Source organism: Xenopus tropicalis, chromosome 5 (genome assembly GCF_000004195.4).
Source record: "Xenopus tropicalis strain Nigerian chromosome 5, UCB_Xtro_10.0, whole genome shotgun sequence".
Classification (NCBI taxonomy): Eukaryota; Metazoa; Chordata; class Amphibia; order Anura; family Pipidae; genus Xenopus; species Xenopus tropicalis.
The window spans coordinates 95586625-95603532 of NC_030681.2; the positions used below are offsets into that span (position 1 = coordinate 95586625).

The following is a 16908-nucleotide window of genomic DNA, read 5'->3' on the forward strand; positions in this document are numbered from 1 at the left end:
AGACCCTTCCCCTTGGTCCCACAAAAATGTATACTGGCCTGGAGCAAAGATAGTTTGACTGCTATTGCTTGTATGGGTCAGTGTCACTTCTGAGATAAACTAACTAGTCCGCCAGAGCTGAGGCATTAAAATTTGGGGTGGAGAAAGAGAAACTAAGAGAAAACCTTAACCTTGGCTCTAGGTGAATATTTAGTTGACTAGGGAATGCCAGGGGATCCTAGACAAGTAACAAATTTAAGAACACTTATTACATTAAAGGAAAGGCTAATAAAGAGTTAATCTCAAGCTGCAGGCATACCTTCAGTTCTCTCAATAGTGCCCTTAAGTCTCCCAATATTTCTCCCGTTCAGATGATCAGAAGCCAAACAGGAAAAAACGCTGAGCTGTGTAAAGAAAGTTCCCATAATGCCACACTCCTGCACAGGCACGGAGACCAAGTGAACATGCTCAGTTAGTAAGACTATGGGGCTGATTTACTTACCCACGAACGGGTCGAATGGAGTCCGATTGCGTTTTTTTCGTAATGATCGGTATTTTGCGATTTTTTCGTATGTTTTGCGATTTTTTCGGATTCTTTACGAATTTTTCGTTACCAATACGATTTTTGCGTAAAAAAAATTCGTACAGAATCCGAAAAAATCGCAAAACATACGAAAAAGTCGCAAAATGTTCGTTTTCAAGTCGGAACTTTTCCAATTCGGGTCGGATTCGTGGGTTAGTAAATCAGCCCCTATGAGTCAGCTTCCTGCTGATTGGCTCAGATCCACATTCCTAAGAGGGGGAGTGAGTTCTTAGCATTCTTGAGGGAGAGGGGAGCAGGAAAGAGCTGCGTGTCTGTGTCACAGGAATTATAGACACAACTAATCTTTTGACAGGGAACTCAGTGCAGCGTTTCTGTGATAGCTTATGGCTGTATTTACATAGACCTTTCTGATAAAGCTGACATAGTTTTTGCCTTTCCTTCTCCTTTAAACTCAGCGAGCTAGGATGTAGTTTGTTGGGACATCATTGTTAATGTCATAGAAATTGATGTTATAAAGGTATTACCACATTTCATTAAAAACATAATTACCTACAAAATTGATCTTTTTTTTTTTTAATGTTTTACAGAGCTAGCTTATGTACAAAAGGAGATATCTGATGTAAATGAAGGTTATCAGCACTTGGGAGATTTGTTAAAAGAAAAAGTTTCTGAGTTGGAGAGGTGGCTTTTACAAATGCAGCAAGTACAAGAGGAAACAGATACATTGATGAAATGGCTTAGCAAAATGCAGGATGAGACTGCACAATGGGAACATCCGACAGACAGTGTTTCCTTGAAAGCCCAGATAGAACAGCATAAGGTAATAGGCTGCTGCACTTACTATAAATTGTTTTACTGAATAAGTGATATATTCTTGTATTTGACCCGTAATTTTCATTTTAATAAAAGTCTTATACACAACAGTTGTCCTGATAGTCCTTGGTCATATCCTGTCTGGATTATTATTCTGGTTTACAGTTAATGCTAGTTTAGAATTATCAGTGACAACATATTCAGATGCATTTTTCAGATGCAAATTCTGTAAATTATACCAGATAATCCAGGATTCCTTGTCTTTTGCAGTTCTGAAAGGCAGATTTTCTGCCCAAACTTGCAGTAATGCAAAAATATTCAGCTTGCAATTGTACATAACAATACTGACTCTGGTCTTATTCAATGAATTAACATTGATTGGTAAGCAAACAGATGGGTCAAATTTTTCATCCGTCAGTATTTTTTACCATAATCCTTTGGTAAGGAACCAAACGAATTGGTTCATATTAACTAGGCTCGTTTCCAGCACAGAGGACACTGCATTTTTTGATCCCTGGCTAAAAGGGTCTTACTAATAAAAAAAAACAAACATTTTCTTACCTTTGGTAATCTATTCCATGATAAGAATGCCTTTTAGTAGAGAACTGATTCTATTTTGCTATGGATTCTGTTTATCATTAATTGAATAGAAATGCCTTGGTGTCAGCCTTGTGACTACCCGCATCTTGGGCCCTGTGTTTAGAGCCAATGCATACCATATATCTCATATTTAATTAACCACTCTTACTTTGCCTGTGGAAAATGTTTTATATTATGCTTTTCATATTTTTATTCATTGTTTCAATCTTCAATATTTTAATGTAGCGGTTTGCGTCTGATATGAAACAAAAGGAAAAAAGTGTGGAAATGCTAAAGAATAAGTTGAAAGATCTGCTGCTTGCAAATCCAGATGCACCAGAGTCATCGAAGTGGAAAGAAATGCTGGATAAAATAGGTACTTATCCATATTAGGGAAGCATGTGGGTACATTCTGCTTTAGGAAGTTTATGTTGTGGAGAGTGGAAGATCCATAAAACAGATAAATGTTTAATGTCTTCTAGGTGATCTCTTTGTAAAGTGAGCACAGTCAGTCTCTTTGACTGCATAAACTGTTTAGGTAATGCAAAAAAAAAAAAAAAAATTATATATATATATATATATTTTACGGAGTTTCTATGGAACACATTGGTAAAAAAAAAAAATTACATGGACAATAAATCTAACGTGTTCATATTACCATTGAAGATTCTAAACAGTTCAATTATTGCATATAATACTCCATCCCTGTATAACTGTATTCATTGCAGAAAGTGTAGTCACTAATGAAGGGTTTATTTTTCAGTGTTGGACAAAAAAACTTCTCTTAGGTAATAATATGCTATTATGCATGCAGTTCAATTAAGATTTATGTTTTTTAGTGTTCTAATTTAGGTATGCCCCTTAATCCTAAATGTCTATACATTACCACCAAACGGCTTGAGAATCTCTGCTGCTAAACATTACAATCAAGAATCCTTAATGCATAGGCAGCAGTATAAGGTTTCTGTGTTCATAACTAGTGAATTTCTGTGGGAATGATACCACATTAAAGCATATTCTCAGCAGAAGTCACAACTTTACACATTTTTATTTAGGCAGGGAGGCACCAGTTTTACTCCTCTTTGGTGATGTCATTTATTGTAGAACCATCTGCTGTGTATTGTTTTCTAAAGATCTAAGGAGATGGTATGGTGTCTGTAGCAGCTGACATCGCTCAAGGGTTGCAAAATAGACACAAGATTCACATAGTCATAAAGGTCAAGAGATGTCTGTGATTATGAGAAGTTTCAAATGATGGGGATGGGAGTGGAGTCCTGTAACAGTTATTATTACAAATAATAACAGTTGTGTGCTAATGCTAAAGACATACAATCTACCTTCAACAAGGATTTAAGTAAAAAATAAAGAAATTTCAATCTCATGATATCTTTGTTAATGTTGTAAACCAAAGGCTTAATCTTAGCATCAATTAGTAAAAGTCCATGTAAAGTGCAATGACAATGCCACATTGTCAGTCCATTTAATTAATTCTTCACTGATCTAAAACTTACAGTGTTTGCTGGGTTGCTTATAGTGACCCTCATATGGTGGCCTTCCTCAAAGCATATTAAGCTACAGGGAGTTTATGCTAAACAATAATATTAGTTTGCTCTTTAGGACTCTATCTATAAGGATCAAAAACATCAGTTTTTTCAACAATAGTAAAACCATAGCTAATCAATTCCATGTTAAATACCCTTTTGTTACTTTGCTTTGGTTAACCGAGATGTAGCTGTAGACTGAATACCATAACAAAAGAAATGCTTATTCTTATGTTTGTCACATTCCTATAGTTAAGGAAGCATACATCTAAACAACTGGGTCACTGACCCCAGCAACCAGAGAGCAGATTTATCCTGTTATTTTTAAATATTGTATTATATATCTATTCAAGCTAACTGTTATTCATCAACCACTCTGCCCTTTCAACCACTGCCTGGTTATTTACATAAGTGGGACCAAATGAACCAGGATTTTTTTTAATTCTTAGATGGGCTAAAAATCTAAAATATGCACATTAAAAAACTCTGAACCTTAAATCATTGGTCTTTGAGTATTTGTAGTTCGGTTTATCATTATTTCCACAGTAAGCTGTTTCTCAGTGTATTAAGATGTAATGTGACATGCAATAAAATGCAATGATGTCATGTGTTCTTACATACCATAATTTCCAGTTAGCTTAGGGTAGAACAAAACTAAACCTAAAAAAAGAATATGGCTGGAAGGCTAAACTATCATGTCATTTTCAAAAGATTCAAATCTTGTCACCTAAAACCTGCTGTAATTTTATTATTTTGAAAAAACTCAAAATGGAAAAAAATCAGGGTTACAAACAAAAAAATTGCGTAACTCATCAATTCTTGTTGTTAATGTTGTGATGTTATCTCCAAAGGGCTAACAATTAATCAGTTTTGATCCAGAACTGGTGTCTTTGCTACCATGTAATTTGAATCTGAATTAATTGCTAATCAGGTTTGTGAATTACTTTTGTATTGTATTTATGGTGTATTTTGTGATCTGGCCCCTAACCTCAGGAAATAGAGCATGCACTCAGAAGAAAAGAAGTCGGGGAGCTACTGGGGTCAACTTTGATAGCAAAAATCTTGATTCCTAAAGGGATGTGGTTGCCTTGGGCTTATAGTAACTTTTTGTTTAGCTTTAGTCGTCCTTTAAGGGACACACTAACATCTATATATTTGCATGTAGGTCTTGATTCTATGCCATGAGATAAAACATTGTTGAACCTAAAAAATGTTGGCATCTAAAAGTGTGCTAGTTTATGTGGAATACAGTAAGAATTGTTCATTAATAAATAAGCAAACATTCAAGTTTTTTTAAATTTTGAGTTCCTTTTGAACTCTAAGGTTCGCAAATTCAAAAACTGATAGATGAGCCTCTTAAAGGAACTCTGTCATGGGAAACAATGCTTTTTTTCAAAACACATCAGTTAATAGAGCTTCTCCAGCAGAATCCTTTATTGAAATCCAGTTTTCAAAAACGCAAACAGATTTTTTTATATTTAATTTTGAAATTTCACATGGGCCATGTTCTTCATTTCCCAGGGTGCCACATCCATGTGACCTGTACTCTGATAAACTTCGAACACACTTTACTGCTGCGTTGCACGTTGGAGTTATATTACCCCCCTCCCAGCCCATCAGCAGAAAAATGGGAAGGTAGCAAGATAGCAGTTCCCAGTAAATATCAGAATAGCACTCAATAGTAAGAAAATCCAAGTCCGTTTTGGGACTCCTCCAGTTACATGGGAGTAGGAGAAACAATAGGTTACCTGAAAGCAGTTCTAATGTGTAGCTCTGGCTCCTTTTGAAAACTCAGACTCAGGCACAATGCACTGAAATGGCTGCATATACACCAATATTACAACAGCAAAAAATACATTTTACAGTATAAATACAGTATAATTTAGAAATAAAAAAGTACACCATAAAAATCATGACAGTATCCCTTTTATGTCATTGTAAACTACTGCTTTTTATTAAATTACACCTTAATTGCCCCTTGTCATTACTATGACAACAGGTTGTATCATTTTGAGTTTGTTTTTGTTTTATTTTTATAAAGGGAGACTCTGCAATACATAATAAAGTGTTTACCTGTGGTGTTCTGCTATAGAGTGATGTTACATAGGATTATTCCTACGGCTTTTATCTTTAGCCTTTGCCTTTGTTGCCTTTTCTGCACAAAAGATTTTCTCTTGCCCACACTTAATTTTCCACATATATGTACAGTGTATCTTTTTCTTAGGAGCAGATGTAGTTTGTTTCCATTACAAATAAAGCAAAGACACGTAATTCACATGTAATCCATAGTGAAAGAGATGGCAATGTTCACTATAAACAGTTTACATTGCAAATGACAGACTGTCCAGTGTTCTGGAAATGTGATACTTCATTTTATCCCTTTTAGATACAGAAACAGAATTTGTTTTCTAATATAATGCCAGTAATAGGAGGCATACTTAAGCTGAATTTTGTTGCTGAAATACCTTTTTAGAGGAAAAGGTGCCTTATCATATAGTTTTCCATATCTGGCAGTGTTTTAAAGCTAAGTATTTTTCTATGGTGTAGAGGAAGATGAACACTTTATTATTCTATTCAGCTGTTCAGTTAATGATTTATTACTTATAGGTTTAAATAAATCACACATACATACATACATGCATACACACACACTTAGGGGCTGATTTACTAACCCACGAATCCGACCCGAATTGGAAAAGTTCCGACTTGAAAACGAACATTTTGCGACTTTTTCGTATGTTTTGCGATTTTTTCGGATTCTGTACGAATTTTTCGTTACCAATACGATTTTTGCGTAAAAACGCGAGTTTTTCGTATCCATTACGAAAGTTGTGTAAAAAGTTGCGCATTTTTCGTAGCGTTAAAACTTACGCGAAAAGTTGCGCATTTTTCGTAGCGTTAAAACTTAACGCTACGAAAAATGCGCAACTTTTCGCGTAAGTTTTAACGCTACGCAAAATGCGCAACTTTTTACGCAACTTTCGTAATGGATAGGAAAACTCGCGTTTTTACGCAAAAATCGTATTGGATCCGAAAAATTCATAAAGAATCCGAAAAAATCGCAAAGTACCGATCATTACGAAAAAAACACAATCGGACTCCATTCGACCCGTTCATGGGTAAGTAAATCAGCCCCTTAGTATTTTTAACTAGTGTAAAGTAAACTAAACACTTTGCACCAAGATATGTTTTAACATTTAGTGGTGTGAATTTTTCTATGGTAGTTTACATTTGTTTGTTCTTTTTTTGTTAGAAATCAATGTAATTTTTTTTTGTCCATTAGATTCTTTATGGCAAGACATTAACAAGATGGCAGCAGAAAGACAGCAAACTTTAGAGGAGTCTTCAAATGATCTGAACCAGTTCCAGACAGCAGAGGCACAGCTAAAACAATGGCTTACAGAGAAAGAACTCATGGCCAGTGTACTTGGGCCGCTCTCAATTGACCCAAATATGCTGAAAACTCAAAAACAGCAAGTTCAGGTGAGTATACTGCACACGTTCACTTCCTTTACTGAAAAAAAAGGAATCACACATTTAATTTGACTGAGAGAATCTGCCACGGTGTTATCATTATAATAAAAGACAATATGTTTTTTTTAAGTTTATACATTGATGAAATCACATCATTGTATCAGTGTGTTTGACTTCATACAGCAGAGTTCATTTATAAGCACAATTCATTTTAGTTTAATTTTCATATCCCATACAACACTCCTCCTATTGTAGCCCTATTTCCTTTATGCAGATCTGCTGAAATTGTCAGGGCTTACTGTCAGAGAACATATGGCTTAATGTAATGTTTACTGGTATCTCACATATTGTTTTGGTGGTTTTTAGTGGTAACCAAAATCTTTAAAAACCATCATTATTTCACAGCAGCATTTTGGATTTCATAACCCTTTTTTCCAAGATATAAAGGTTATGCATTCACTACATTTAAATAAAATTGTGTGCACAGCCAAGAAGAAATTAGAGGGAACATTGCTTGTATGCTACTTTTCTAGAGAAACTGCTGATTGTTATGTTATGGTGAAATCTGCATCAAAAATGTATTATTAGGTAATAACAGAGGCATATGGTACATTTCTTGTCTTGCACTCACTTTGTCAAAGTTAACTCAGAAAAGCAAATGTAAACAATGACGTTTCTTTGGTTTAACTGTCTGGACCAGAATAAGCACATGATTTCCAGTGAGATGGAAATACCATATTTTTATAATACCTTTTTTTCACATATAATTTACAGACAAAAAATTGTTTTTTTTATCACAGATTAATGGGTACAGACTTAATGATCACTAATACTGTGCTGCCATAGCATGTCAAAATCTGCTCCTTTATTTTTTTTTAATCATATTTCAGCAGTTTAACTGCAGATATATCACATAAACAGTAGGTAAAGCACAAGGTACAATATCATCATGAAAATAGTTTAATATATATATATATATATTTTTACTATGAAAACATGTCATCCTTATTTCCCAAAACAGAATTCTGGAGGAAGTTTTACAGAAATCTGTAATAATTTGATTAAAAACATGCTGTCTGTATAATAACTCTTTTTATTGCATGACCATTAAACTTCAGTAAGATTTGGTAATAGTTTAAAGGTTTCTGGATCTTGTGGCTGAATAAATAAGTATGACAAACACACATTGGTGGTACACCAATATGGTATCAAGGTATTGGCTTATAGGAGCCAATGCTAAAGTGAGCCCAGTAGTGTTTTTGACTATGTTGGTGGGATGCCATGCCTAAGCACCTGTGTATTCAAATATGTGTTTTTGGGCAATATACTTCTAATATTATAGAATATGCTATGATGGAACATAAAGGTTTAAAAAATATTAAGCTTTCATGTTTTCAACTGTTTCAAATTGCATTCTAATATTGTTTTATAATGGAATATATTATTGAATATGTTTAAGTTATATACAGTAACTCCCTGCTTTTGTTTTAATTTCTGTAACAACAAAGCCAACACAGGCATGTTTCAGGGCTTCAACTGACAATCATTTTATGTTATCATCGCTGTAGTTATTAGAGGGTCATGGTACGGATATGTCTCCTAACAATTCCTCTTTTTCCCTTAGATCCTTCTTAAAGAATTTGATGCTAGAAAACAGCAATATGAACAGTTCAGGTCTGCAGGACAGAGAATCCTTAACAGGCCCTGTGAGCTCCCTTCCAGTGGTGAAGTTGTGAAAGAACAGTTGGCATCTGTAGCATGCAAATGGGAAAGTCTAACAGGACAGTTGAATGATAGATGTGATCGCATTGAACAGGCTATTGTCAAAAGCACTAATTATCAGAACAATTTAAAGGGCCTCTCTGAGAAACTAAGTGCCATGAGTAATACATTGAGCACCAATATGGTGGTGAGCTCCCATCCTGATGCTGTCAATCAAAAGCTCCAAACAGCAAAGCAGCTTCAGAAAGACTTGTCTAATGAAAAGAAGAACATAGAAGATACCAAAGTCCTTTGCCAGGAACTGTCAAATCTGGTGGCAGAGGACTACTTGAAAGCAGAATTAAATAGGCAAATGGATACTGTTGTAAAGCCATTTGTGGATCTGGAAGAAAAAGCAGGTTGGTAATATAAAAAAGGGATTATACTGAAAAAACTAAGTTCTGCTAGAATGCTGTAGATGTTTAACTGCTCCAAAATTGTGAAAAACAACATACTTATACAAAACTAGATTATGAATTCATAAATCTCTCAGTGAAATGAGTTCATTTTTGGAGACAGAATTGCTTGGAAGATTGCTGTTCACATCCCTGTTGTAAAATATTTTTTTATAAACAAAGGAAAGAGTTTCCAAAAAACAAACAAGCTATGACACTGTATTGGTTAAAAAAAAATAAAAAAAAAAATATATATATAGCATTATTCATTCTTATTGTCATCAGTTATTTAAACAAAGTCAAAAGGGAATGAGACAGCAAGATGTTACTCATTTAGATGAGGCAGTGTAAAATGTATATGGCCATTTAAGTATTCCTGCAGTGGTAAGAGATGTATATTAAGCTCATTTCACATTCTTCTGGCTGTCCTGGCATGACCCATCTCTTTTTTAAAATGAGCAGTTTCCTTCTAAACTGTTGATGCGAGTGAATGTAATATTCTATCCTGTGTTTAAACAAAAGCTAAAATCTCCACAAGCTTGTGTGGGTGAGTCTGGGAAGCATTGCTACATACATGAATAGTCCTAAAGCAAGTCTTTTGTATATTGAGAGAAATGTCAGGTCAAGAAAAAGCTGCAGATGTGGCTTATTTTAGGGATTCAGCTGCAGAAGTAGCAGATTCAAAATAGATCCATATTTGCCTATGTAATCCGATCAAAATATTGGAGACAACATCCATTAATTGTTACAAATGTATAGAATAAAGATTTTCGTCTCTTCTCACAATTGCATGTAGAAAACATTCCTTAAGCTTTTGTTCCTTTAGCAAAGCACTTGTGGGTGTAAGCACTTGTGGGTGTACATATTTCCCAAGCTTGACATTCGACCTTATCTTTTTACACCTATTGTTTCCTCTCTGTTTGTTGTCTTAAGTGCATTTTTGGCTCTGCATAACAAACATGGTGCTGTACCTAAATAATTTAGCATCAACCCCAAGTAGATTTAGTACCCCCTTAACAGATTATTACAGGATTACAAAGAAATGCAATGGAAACACCCGCACAACAGATATTCTCTTTTGGAAACACCCGCACTACAGATATTCTCTTCTTAGGTTAAGGCCCCACGAGGCAGATTGTCAGCCTACGTATAAGTGCAGCCTAGCGTATATGTACGCTTGAAAAATCTTCTAATTGTGCCTGTACCCGGAAGCGTTAAATCTGCCCAGGTTCAGGCACGCAGGTGATATCTGCCAGCAAACCCCAAGTCTTGCATTAGTTTGTGGATATTGGCTGCGTGTGCCTGCACAATTAAAGATTTTTCAAGGGTAAGGGTGAGTTGTCAGCCTGCGATTATATGCAGACTGACAATCTGCCATGTGGGGCCTTACCCTTACTTACCCTCATTACTTCTTGCAAATAATATTATAGCTATAAAGAAGATATTCATAGTTTGTGCTTTGCCCTCACTCTAAAGTCCCCAAATATCTCTGTCATGGAATTATTTTCTTTTTTTTTTTAATTATTTTTTTAATATAGTAATAATAATTATGCCACTACTTTTGTCTAATATTTACATATGTTTAACTTTATTCATATAGGTTATCATGTTGAGCAGCTACAAATGGCTTTTGCTAGCTCTCAGAAGTTTCATCACTTGTCTGAAGATCTTAAGTCTTGGATACAAACTAAAACAAAGGAGCAAAATGAAGCAGCCCCAATTTCAGCCAACCTTAATATCTTAGAGTCACTCATCACAGAGCAGGCAGAAGTGCAAAATGCTCTAAAGGACCAACTCAGCACCTATGAGAAAGTAACTGCAGAAGCTGAAAATCTTCTGCAGAAAACAAAAGGAGATGAAAAAGCAAACCTACAGTCCCAACTTTCCATGCTCAAAAGTAATTGGGAAGCCATTAACAAGCAGGTTTTGGAAAGGCAAAACAATTTGCTTGACTGTCAACAGAAGGCTACCAAACACAAGGAGTTTGTAGAAAATATTCAACCATGGATAGAGGAATGTCAGCATAAACTGTCTGAATTTACAGTTTCAGTAGATTTAAGTGCCATTGAGAGTTCAGTAGGGCAAGTAAAAGTTCTGCAAAAGAATGTTGATAAACAGAGGGGAATGATGGAGACCTTAAACAGTGCAACAGAGAGCCTACTAAACTGCTGTCAAACAGATAAAGAAGCAATCAGAGAGCAAAACAAAAATATGAACAGTCAGGTTGATGAACTTATTGATAATTTACATATTAAGAGGGACACACTGGAGAAATTTGGGACTCGTCTCAAGGAATTTCAGGAATCTGTTAAAGATACAGAAAAGCAGCTGGCTGTAGCCCAGGAGCATTTAGATGCTCACAACTCTCTTGGTCCTCAAGGTTGCAGTAACAAACACCTTACAATAATGCAAACTCAACAAAAGGTTCTTCAGAACCTTGAACCCCAAATAGACATTGTCAGAAGTCTGGCACAGCAGCTTGTTGTTGATGCCTTTGATGCAGAAGGTGTTACTGAACTAGTTCTTCAAGCAGAGTCACTTCATCAAAAACACCATATTATCCATCAAGAAGTAGAAGAAAAATGTTCCTTCTTAGAGACTAAACTACAAGGAATTGGACATTTCCAAAACAGCATCCGAGAGATGTTTTCTCAGTTTACTGAGTTAGATGATGAACTTGATAGTATGACTCCAGTGGGAAGGGATCTTAACATATTGCAGTGTCAAAAACAGGACATAAGCAAATTCCTAAAGAAACTGAGTGATTTAATAACAACTAATGAAAATGCAAATAAGACCTGTAAGAAAATGTTGGCTACTGAGTCATCGCCCGATCTTATTGGCATCAAAAGGGATCTGGAAGCGTTAAATAAACAATGTAACAAACTACTTGACAGAGCAAAATCCAGAGAAGAGCAAACTGAGAATATTATATCTCGAACTGAGGACTTTTATTGCACACTAAAACAATTTTTTGATCTACTTAAGGGAGTAGAGGAGCATGAAGAGTCCCAAGGTGCTGTTGGCATGGAAACAGATGTCATTAATCACCAATTAAACATCTTTATGGTAAGAAATCTATTTTCAATAATTATATTACATTCATTTTTGCAGTAAATGGCACACGTCTATTGTTGTCAAGATCATCAAGAGTTGAATGTATTGGTTTTTCAGGCTTATATTTGTATTACCAATAACATGTAAGAGAGAAAGTATCTAACAGTGTAAAGGAAATGCTGATTTTGCTTACAGGAATGGAACAGCTGGTTTAAATTGTCAATCCAGGAATTACAACTAAGATTTTTTTATTTAATGTGCTGCTCCTGCACTTTAAAATACTAACATGGGAGTTTTCAGTGTTTCGCTAAAAGCAAAGTCACTGATATTCTCCCGTTACGGCATTTTCAGATTTGCATGCTGGGTTTTGCAGCTCAGCAACAGCTGTTATACCATAGATATATAGGCATGTAATTTAGCATAGAGCAATTTATTCCCTATGTGTATGTAGTCACGTTCATGCAGATGCATAATTTTGTAATTCATGAAAGAACAAATATGTTAGCAATAACATTACTGAACAAACAAGTTTGTGAACTATCAAAGATATTGATAATTACATAGTTAAGTTGGGTTGAAAAAAGACAATCAAGTTCATACTGTGCATATACACATACTGTGCACAAACCATATATACCAACATCAATACTACCTGTAAATTTTAGTATCCCAGAATCCTGGCCACTCTTAAAGGCATTAACAGAATCTGTTACATTTGTTTGAAAAATGATAATAGTCCATCAAGTTTAATCCAGCATATATATGTTTTTCACCTGATATGCAACCATTTGCAGTGCTTCGTCTAACTGCAGTTAGTTCCTCAAGTCTAAAGGGGGTGCCTCTTGTTTTTTGTTCTTTTCTTTGTGAAATAGTATCCCCCACTATCTGTCTATAATTTCCTTGTAAAGAGTAATCATGTTACCTCACAAGTACCTTTTTCCAGAGAAAACAACCCTTACTTTGACTTTTCTCATAATTAAATTCTTCCATTCCTTCTACCAGTGTAGTTGCATGTCTTGCATGTACTTTTTTCAGTTGTTTTATATCCTTAAGGACCAGAGCCCAAAACTGCACTGCATACTCAAAGTGAGGCCTTCCAGGCTTCTGTAAAGAAGCAACATTAAATTTTTCATCCCACAAGTCAATGTATTTTTTTTTATTCAGGACATTACTTTATTTATTATAATGGACACTTAGGGGCTGATTTACTAAGACACGATTTAGAATCCGAATTGGAAAAATTAAGATTGGAAACGAACATTTTGCGACTTTTTCGTATTTTTTGCGATTTTTTCGGCATCTTTACGATTTTTGCATAAAAACGCGAGTTTTTCGGCGTCTTTACGATTTTTGCGTAAAAATGCGAGTTTTTCGTAGCCATTACGAAAGTTGCGCAAAGTCGCGTTTTTTTCGTAGCGTTAACACTTGCGCGCAAAGTCACGCCTTTTTCGTAGCGTTAAAACTTAAAAGGCGCGACGTTTCGCGCAAGTTTTAACGCTACGAAAAAATCGCGACTTTGCGCAACTTTCGTAATGGCTACGGAAAACTCGCGTTTTTACGCAAAAATCGTAAAGACGCCGAAAAACTCGCGTTTTTACGCAAAAATCGTAAAGACGCCGAAAAACTCGCGTTTTTACGCAAAAATCGCAAAGACGCCGAAAAAAACGCAAAATTAACGATCATTACGAAAAAAATGCAATCGGACGCATTCGGCCCGTTCGTGGGTTAGTAAATGTGCCCCTTAGTGACATTTCTGAACCTCTATTATGTGCTTTAGAGGTAAAAGTTTTTTTGGGTACTTTAGTTGCAGATTTTACAATGAAATTATTTGTGTACTTGTGTGTTAATAGAGACTGAACTCTGGGAAACAATAATATCCCTTCAAAATACCCTTTTCCATGGCTGGAACAAGGGCTAAGCAGAAGAGGCATAGGAGGCACAGTCAGCAATGCCTGTTCTTGCTTAACCCTCAAGCCCCTAGTTTTTATGCAACTCCGCTCAGCAGCATGCTCCAGGTGCTGCAGGAGCATGCTGTTATATACAGTACCAGCACAGAAATCAGGACCAGGCTCTGTTGCAACCTCAATGGTATTGACAGTGCATCCAGTATGAGAAGGAAGAGCTTCAGGCGGAAGGAAATGTGCAGAGCACCAAGCACAGGTGGAGGGGTGCATGCAGCAGGGTTGGGAGGCTTAGTTAGATGATAACAGCACGAGTGGGGGGGGTGCATGCAGCATGATTGGGAGGCTTAGTTTGAAGATAATAGCACGGGTGGAGGGGTGCATGCAGCAGGATTGGGAGGCTGAAGTGAGGGTTCTGGGGGAGGGGAGGTTGTAAATGGCAGCTTGCCTTATGTTATGAGTTGGCCCAGCTCTGCACCACCTGCTGATTAGTTTTCTGACTGCAGCCAGCCGAAATAGAAGAGAGAATAGTGCAAACTGTTCTAATGTTGCTTTGTTTAGGACAGATATCATAAACTTCAAATAACTATATTAGCAGTACAGTATATTTGTTAAGATACTGGAATAGAAAAAAGAGCATACTTTGCAAAAAAATATTAGAAGAGCATTCTGAGAAATTTTACATATACAACATAATTGTTGAACAGAGTAAGATTATGGTTAGGTCTGCAAATGCAGTATTGTAGTTGTTATATGTCATTAATCCTGGACACATGTACTCAGGCTTTTGTGTACAAACAACTCTTGCTTTTATATAAACATAATATCTAAACAAGGGAATAGGAACATTTGGAATTCTCTCTTACAAAGAGGTATTTAAAAAAAAAAATATTTTTAAATTTTGTTTGGAGTTATTTTGGATTATTTTACAGAAAATATTCCTTGGTCACGTGATACTTTTGCTCTGAAGCAAAGCTTAATACCACACATGGCGCATAGTGCAAAGCAGTAACTACTTCTTTACTATAATATTTGCCCAGTTAAGATATGAGAGAGTCATAAAGTCTGCTAATCCTAAAGGCGAGGTCTCATGAAGCGTATATCCGTTTCTTTCAGTCCTGCGTTTTTCTGGCAGGCTGAGAGAAATTCCTGGATCCACTTCCCTATGCTCCTCTGTGTGCCTGCATTAAAGACTATAGCAATTGCCCAAATGTGGGCACACAGAAAAGAGCGGATCGGAGGGTGGCCTGGAAAACATCTGCTTTTGTCAAAATTATACATATGTTAGAATAAAATTTATCATTCACTAAAAGTTCTTTGAACCTCTTATAGGGTGTTAAAGCTCATTAAGAATCACAATCTGACCTGCCTGTGTCTAAATGTGCTCAAGAGCAGGCTTTAATACCAGCAAATGTTCACTGAGGCTGTGGGCCAGACAGCCACAAACATGATTCATGGATTTAGAGCGTCCACACTAGCATCTTCTTTCTTTGTAGCCACATAACTGGCATTCAGTGTGACACAGCATTCTTAAGAGGTGTTTTTTTCTCTTGCGTTAACTCTTGTTTGTGGTTTCTGGATAAGGGTTTTTCTGCAATTTAAATCACCATAGTTAAAACATATGAAAACAATATGAATGCATGTGGCTTAATTACAAGTTGCTATTACAGAGAGAAAATAAACATTTTAAAATGTATTTATTTGCTTTAAATAAACTCTGTTATATGGTGTTTCAGTACTTTGGAACGTTTTGGATAATAGGTTTCTGGAGAAGTTATTGGATGCCTCATAAGCAAATATTTATTGCAGCAGCCTCAAAGGGTACAAAGCTATTGCAATACTAGTGATAGCACTTTACTTCCTGCTAATCCCTTTAGGACATGGATTATGTCCCAGAGCAGCACAGGCTATAGCTTCACAAAGTTAAAAAATTCAGAGGGAGCATACAAAATGTGTCAAAGCAGCGAATAAAATGGGACTAAATAAAGTGCAATCGTCCTGTCCCCTTCGCAGAAAAGCACCCCCAAAGCATGATGTTACCACCCCCATGCTTCACAGTAGGGATGGTGTTCATGGGATGCAACTCATCCTTATTTTTCCTCCAAATACGGCGAGTAAAGTTTAGACCAAAAAATTCTACTTTGGTCTCATCTGACCACATGACTTTCTCCCATGCCTATTCTGGATCATCCAGATGGTCATTGGCAAACTTCAGACATGTGATGACTTGAGCAGGGGAACCTTCCATGCAATGCGTGATTTGAAACCATGATGGTGTAGTGTTCTACCGACAGTGACCTTTGAAACTGTGGTCCCAGCTCTCTTCTTGTAATTGACCAGCTCCTCCCTTGTAGTTCTGGGCTGATTCCTCACCTTTCTTATCATCAGTGATACCCCACGAGGTGAGATCTTGCATGGAGCCCCAGTCCTAGGGAGACTAACAGTCATCTTTAGCCTCTTCCATTTTCTAACAATTGCTCCAGCAGATGATCTATATTCACCAAGCTGCTTGGCAATTGCCCCGTAGCCCTTTCCAGCCTTGTGGAGGTCCACAATTTTGTCTCTGGTGTCTTTTGACAGCTCTTTGGTCTTGCCCATGGTAGTAGTTGGAGTCTGACTGACTGTGAGGTGGACAGGTGTCTTTAAAGAGCTCAGACAGGTGCTACTCATTTAGATTAAAGATTGGAGTAGATGTGGACTTTTTAAAGGCTGAGTAAAAGGGATTTGAGAGCTAGAATTCTTGCTGATTGCCAGGTGTTCAAATACTTATGTGCAACAGTGCAATACAAATAAATTCTTTAAAAATCATACAATGTGATTTTCTGAATTTTTTTTTAAATGCTGTCTTTTACAGTGGACAACTT

The 16908-nt window shown here is 36.3% G+C and overlaps 1 protein-coding gene across 28 annotated transcripts in view; it reads left to right on the forward strand.

Annotated features, from left to right (window-relative positions):
• dst (dystonin) overlaps window positions 1–16908 on the forward strand; it is a 281394-nt gene that overhangs the window by 199911 nt on the left and 64575 nt on the right. For all 28 annotated transcript variants that reach the window (XM_031903049.1, XM_031903050.1, XM_031903043.1 and 25 more), the window contains 5 exons: window positions 1111–1343; window positions 2162–2291; window positions 6740–6939; window positions 8555–9050; window positions 10687–12155. In XM_031903049.1, coding sequence (XP_031758909.1) covers window positions 1111–1343; window positions 2162–2291; window positions 6740–6939; window positions 8555–9050; window positions 10687–12155 — 2528 coding nt within the window. The remainder of the gene's footprint in view (window positions 1–1110; window positions 1344–2161; window positions 2292–6739; window positions 6940–8554; window positions 9051–10686; window positions 12156–16908) is intronic.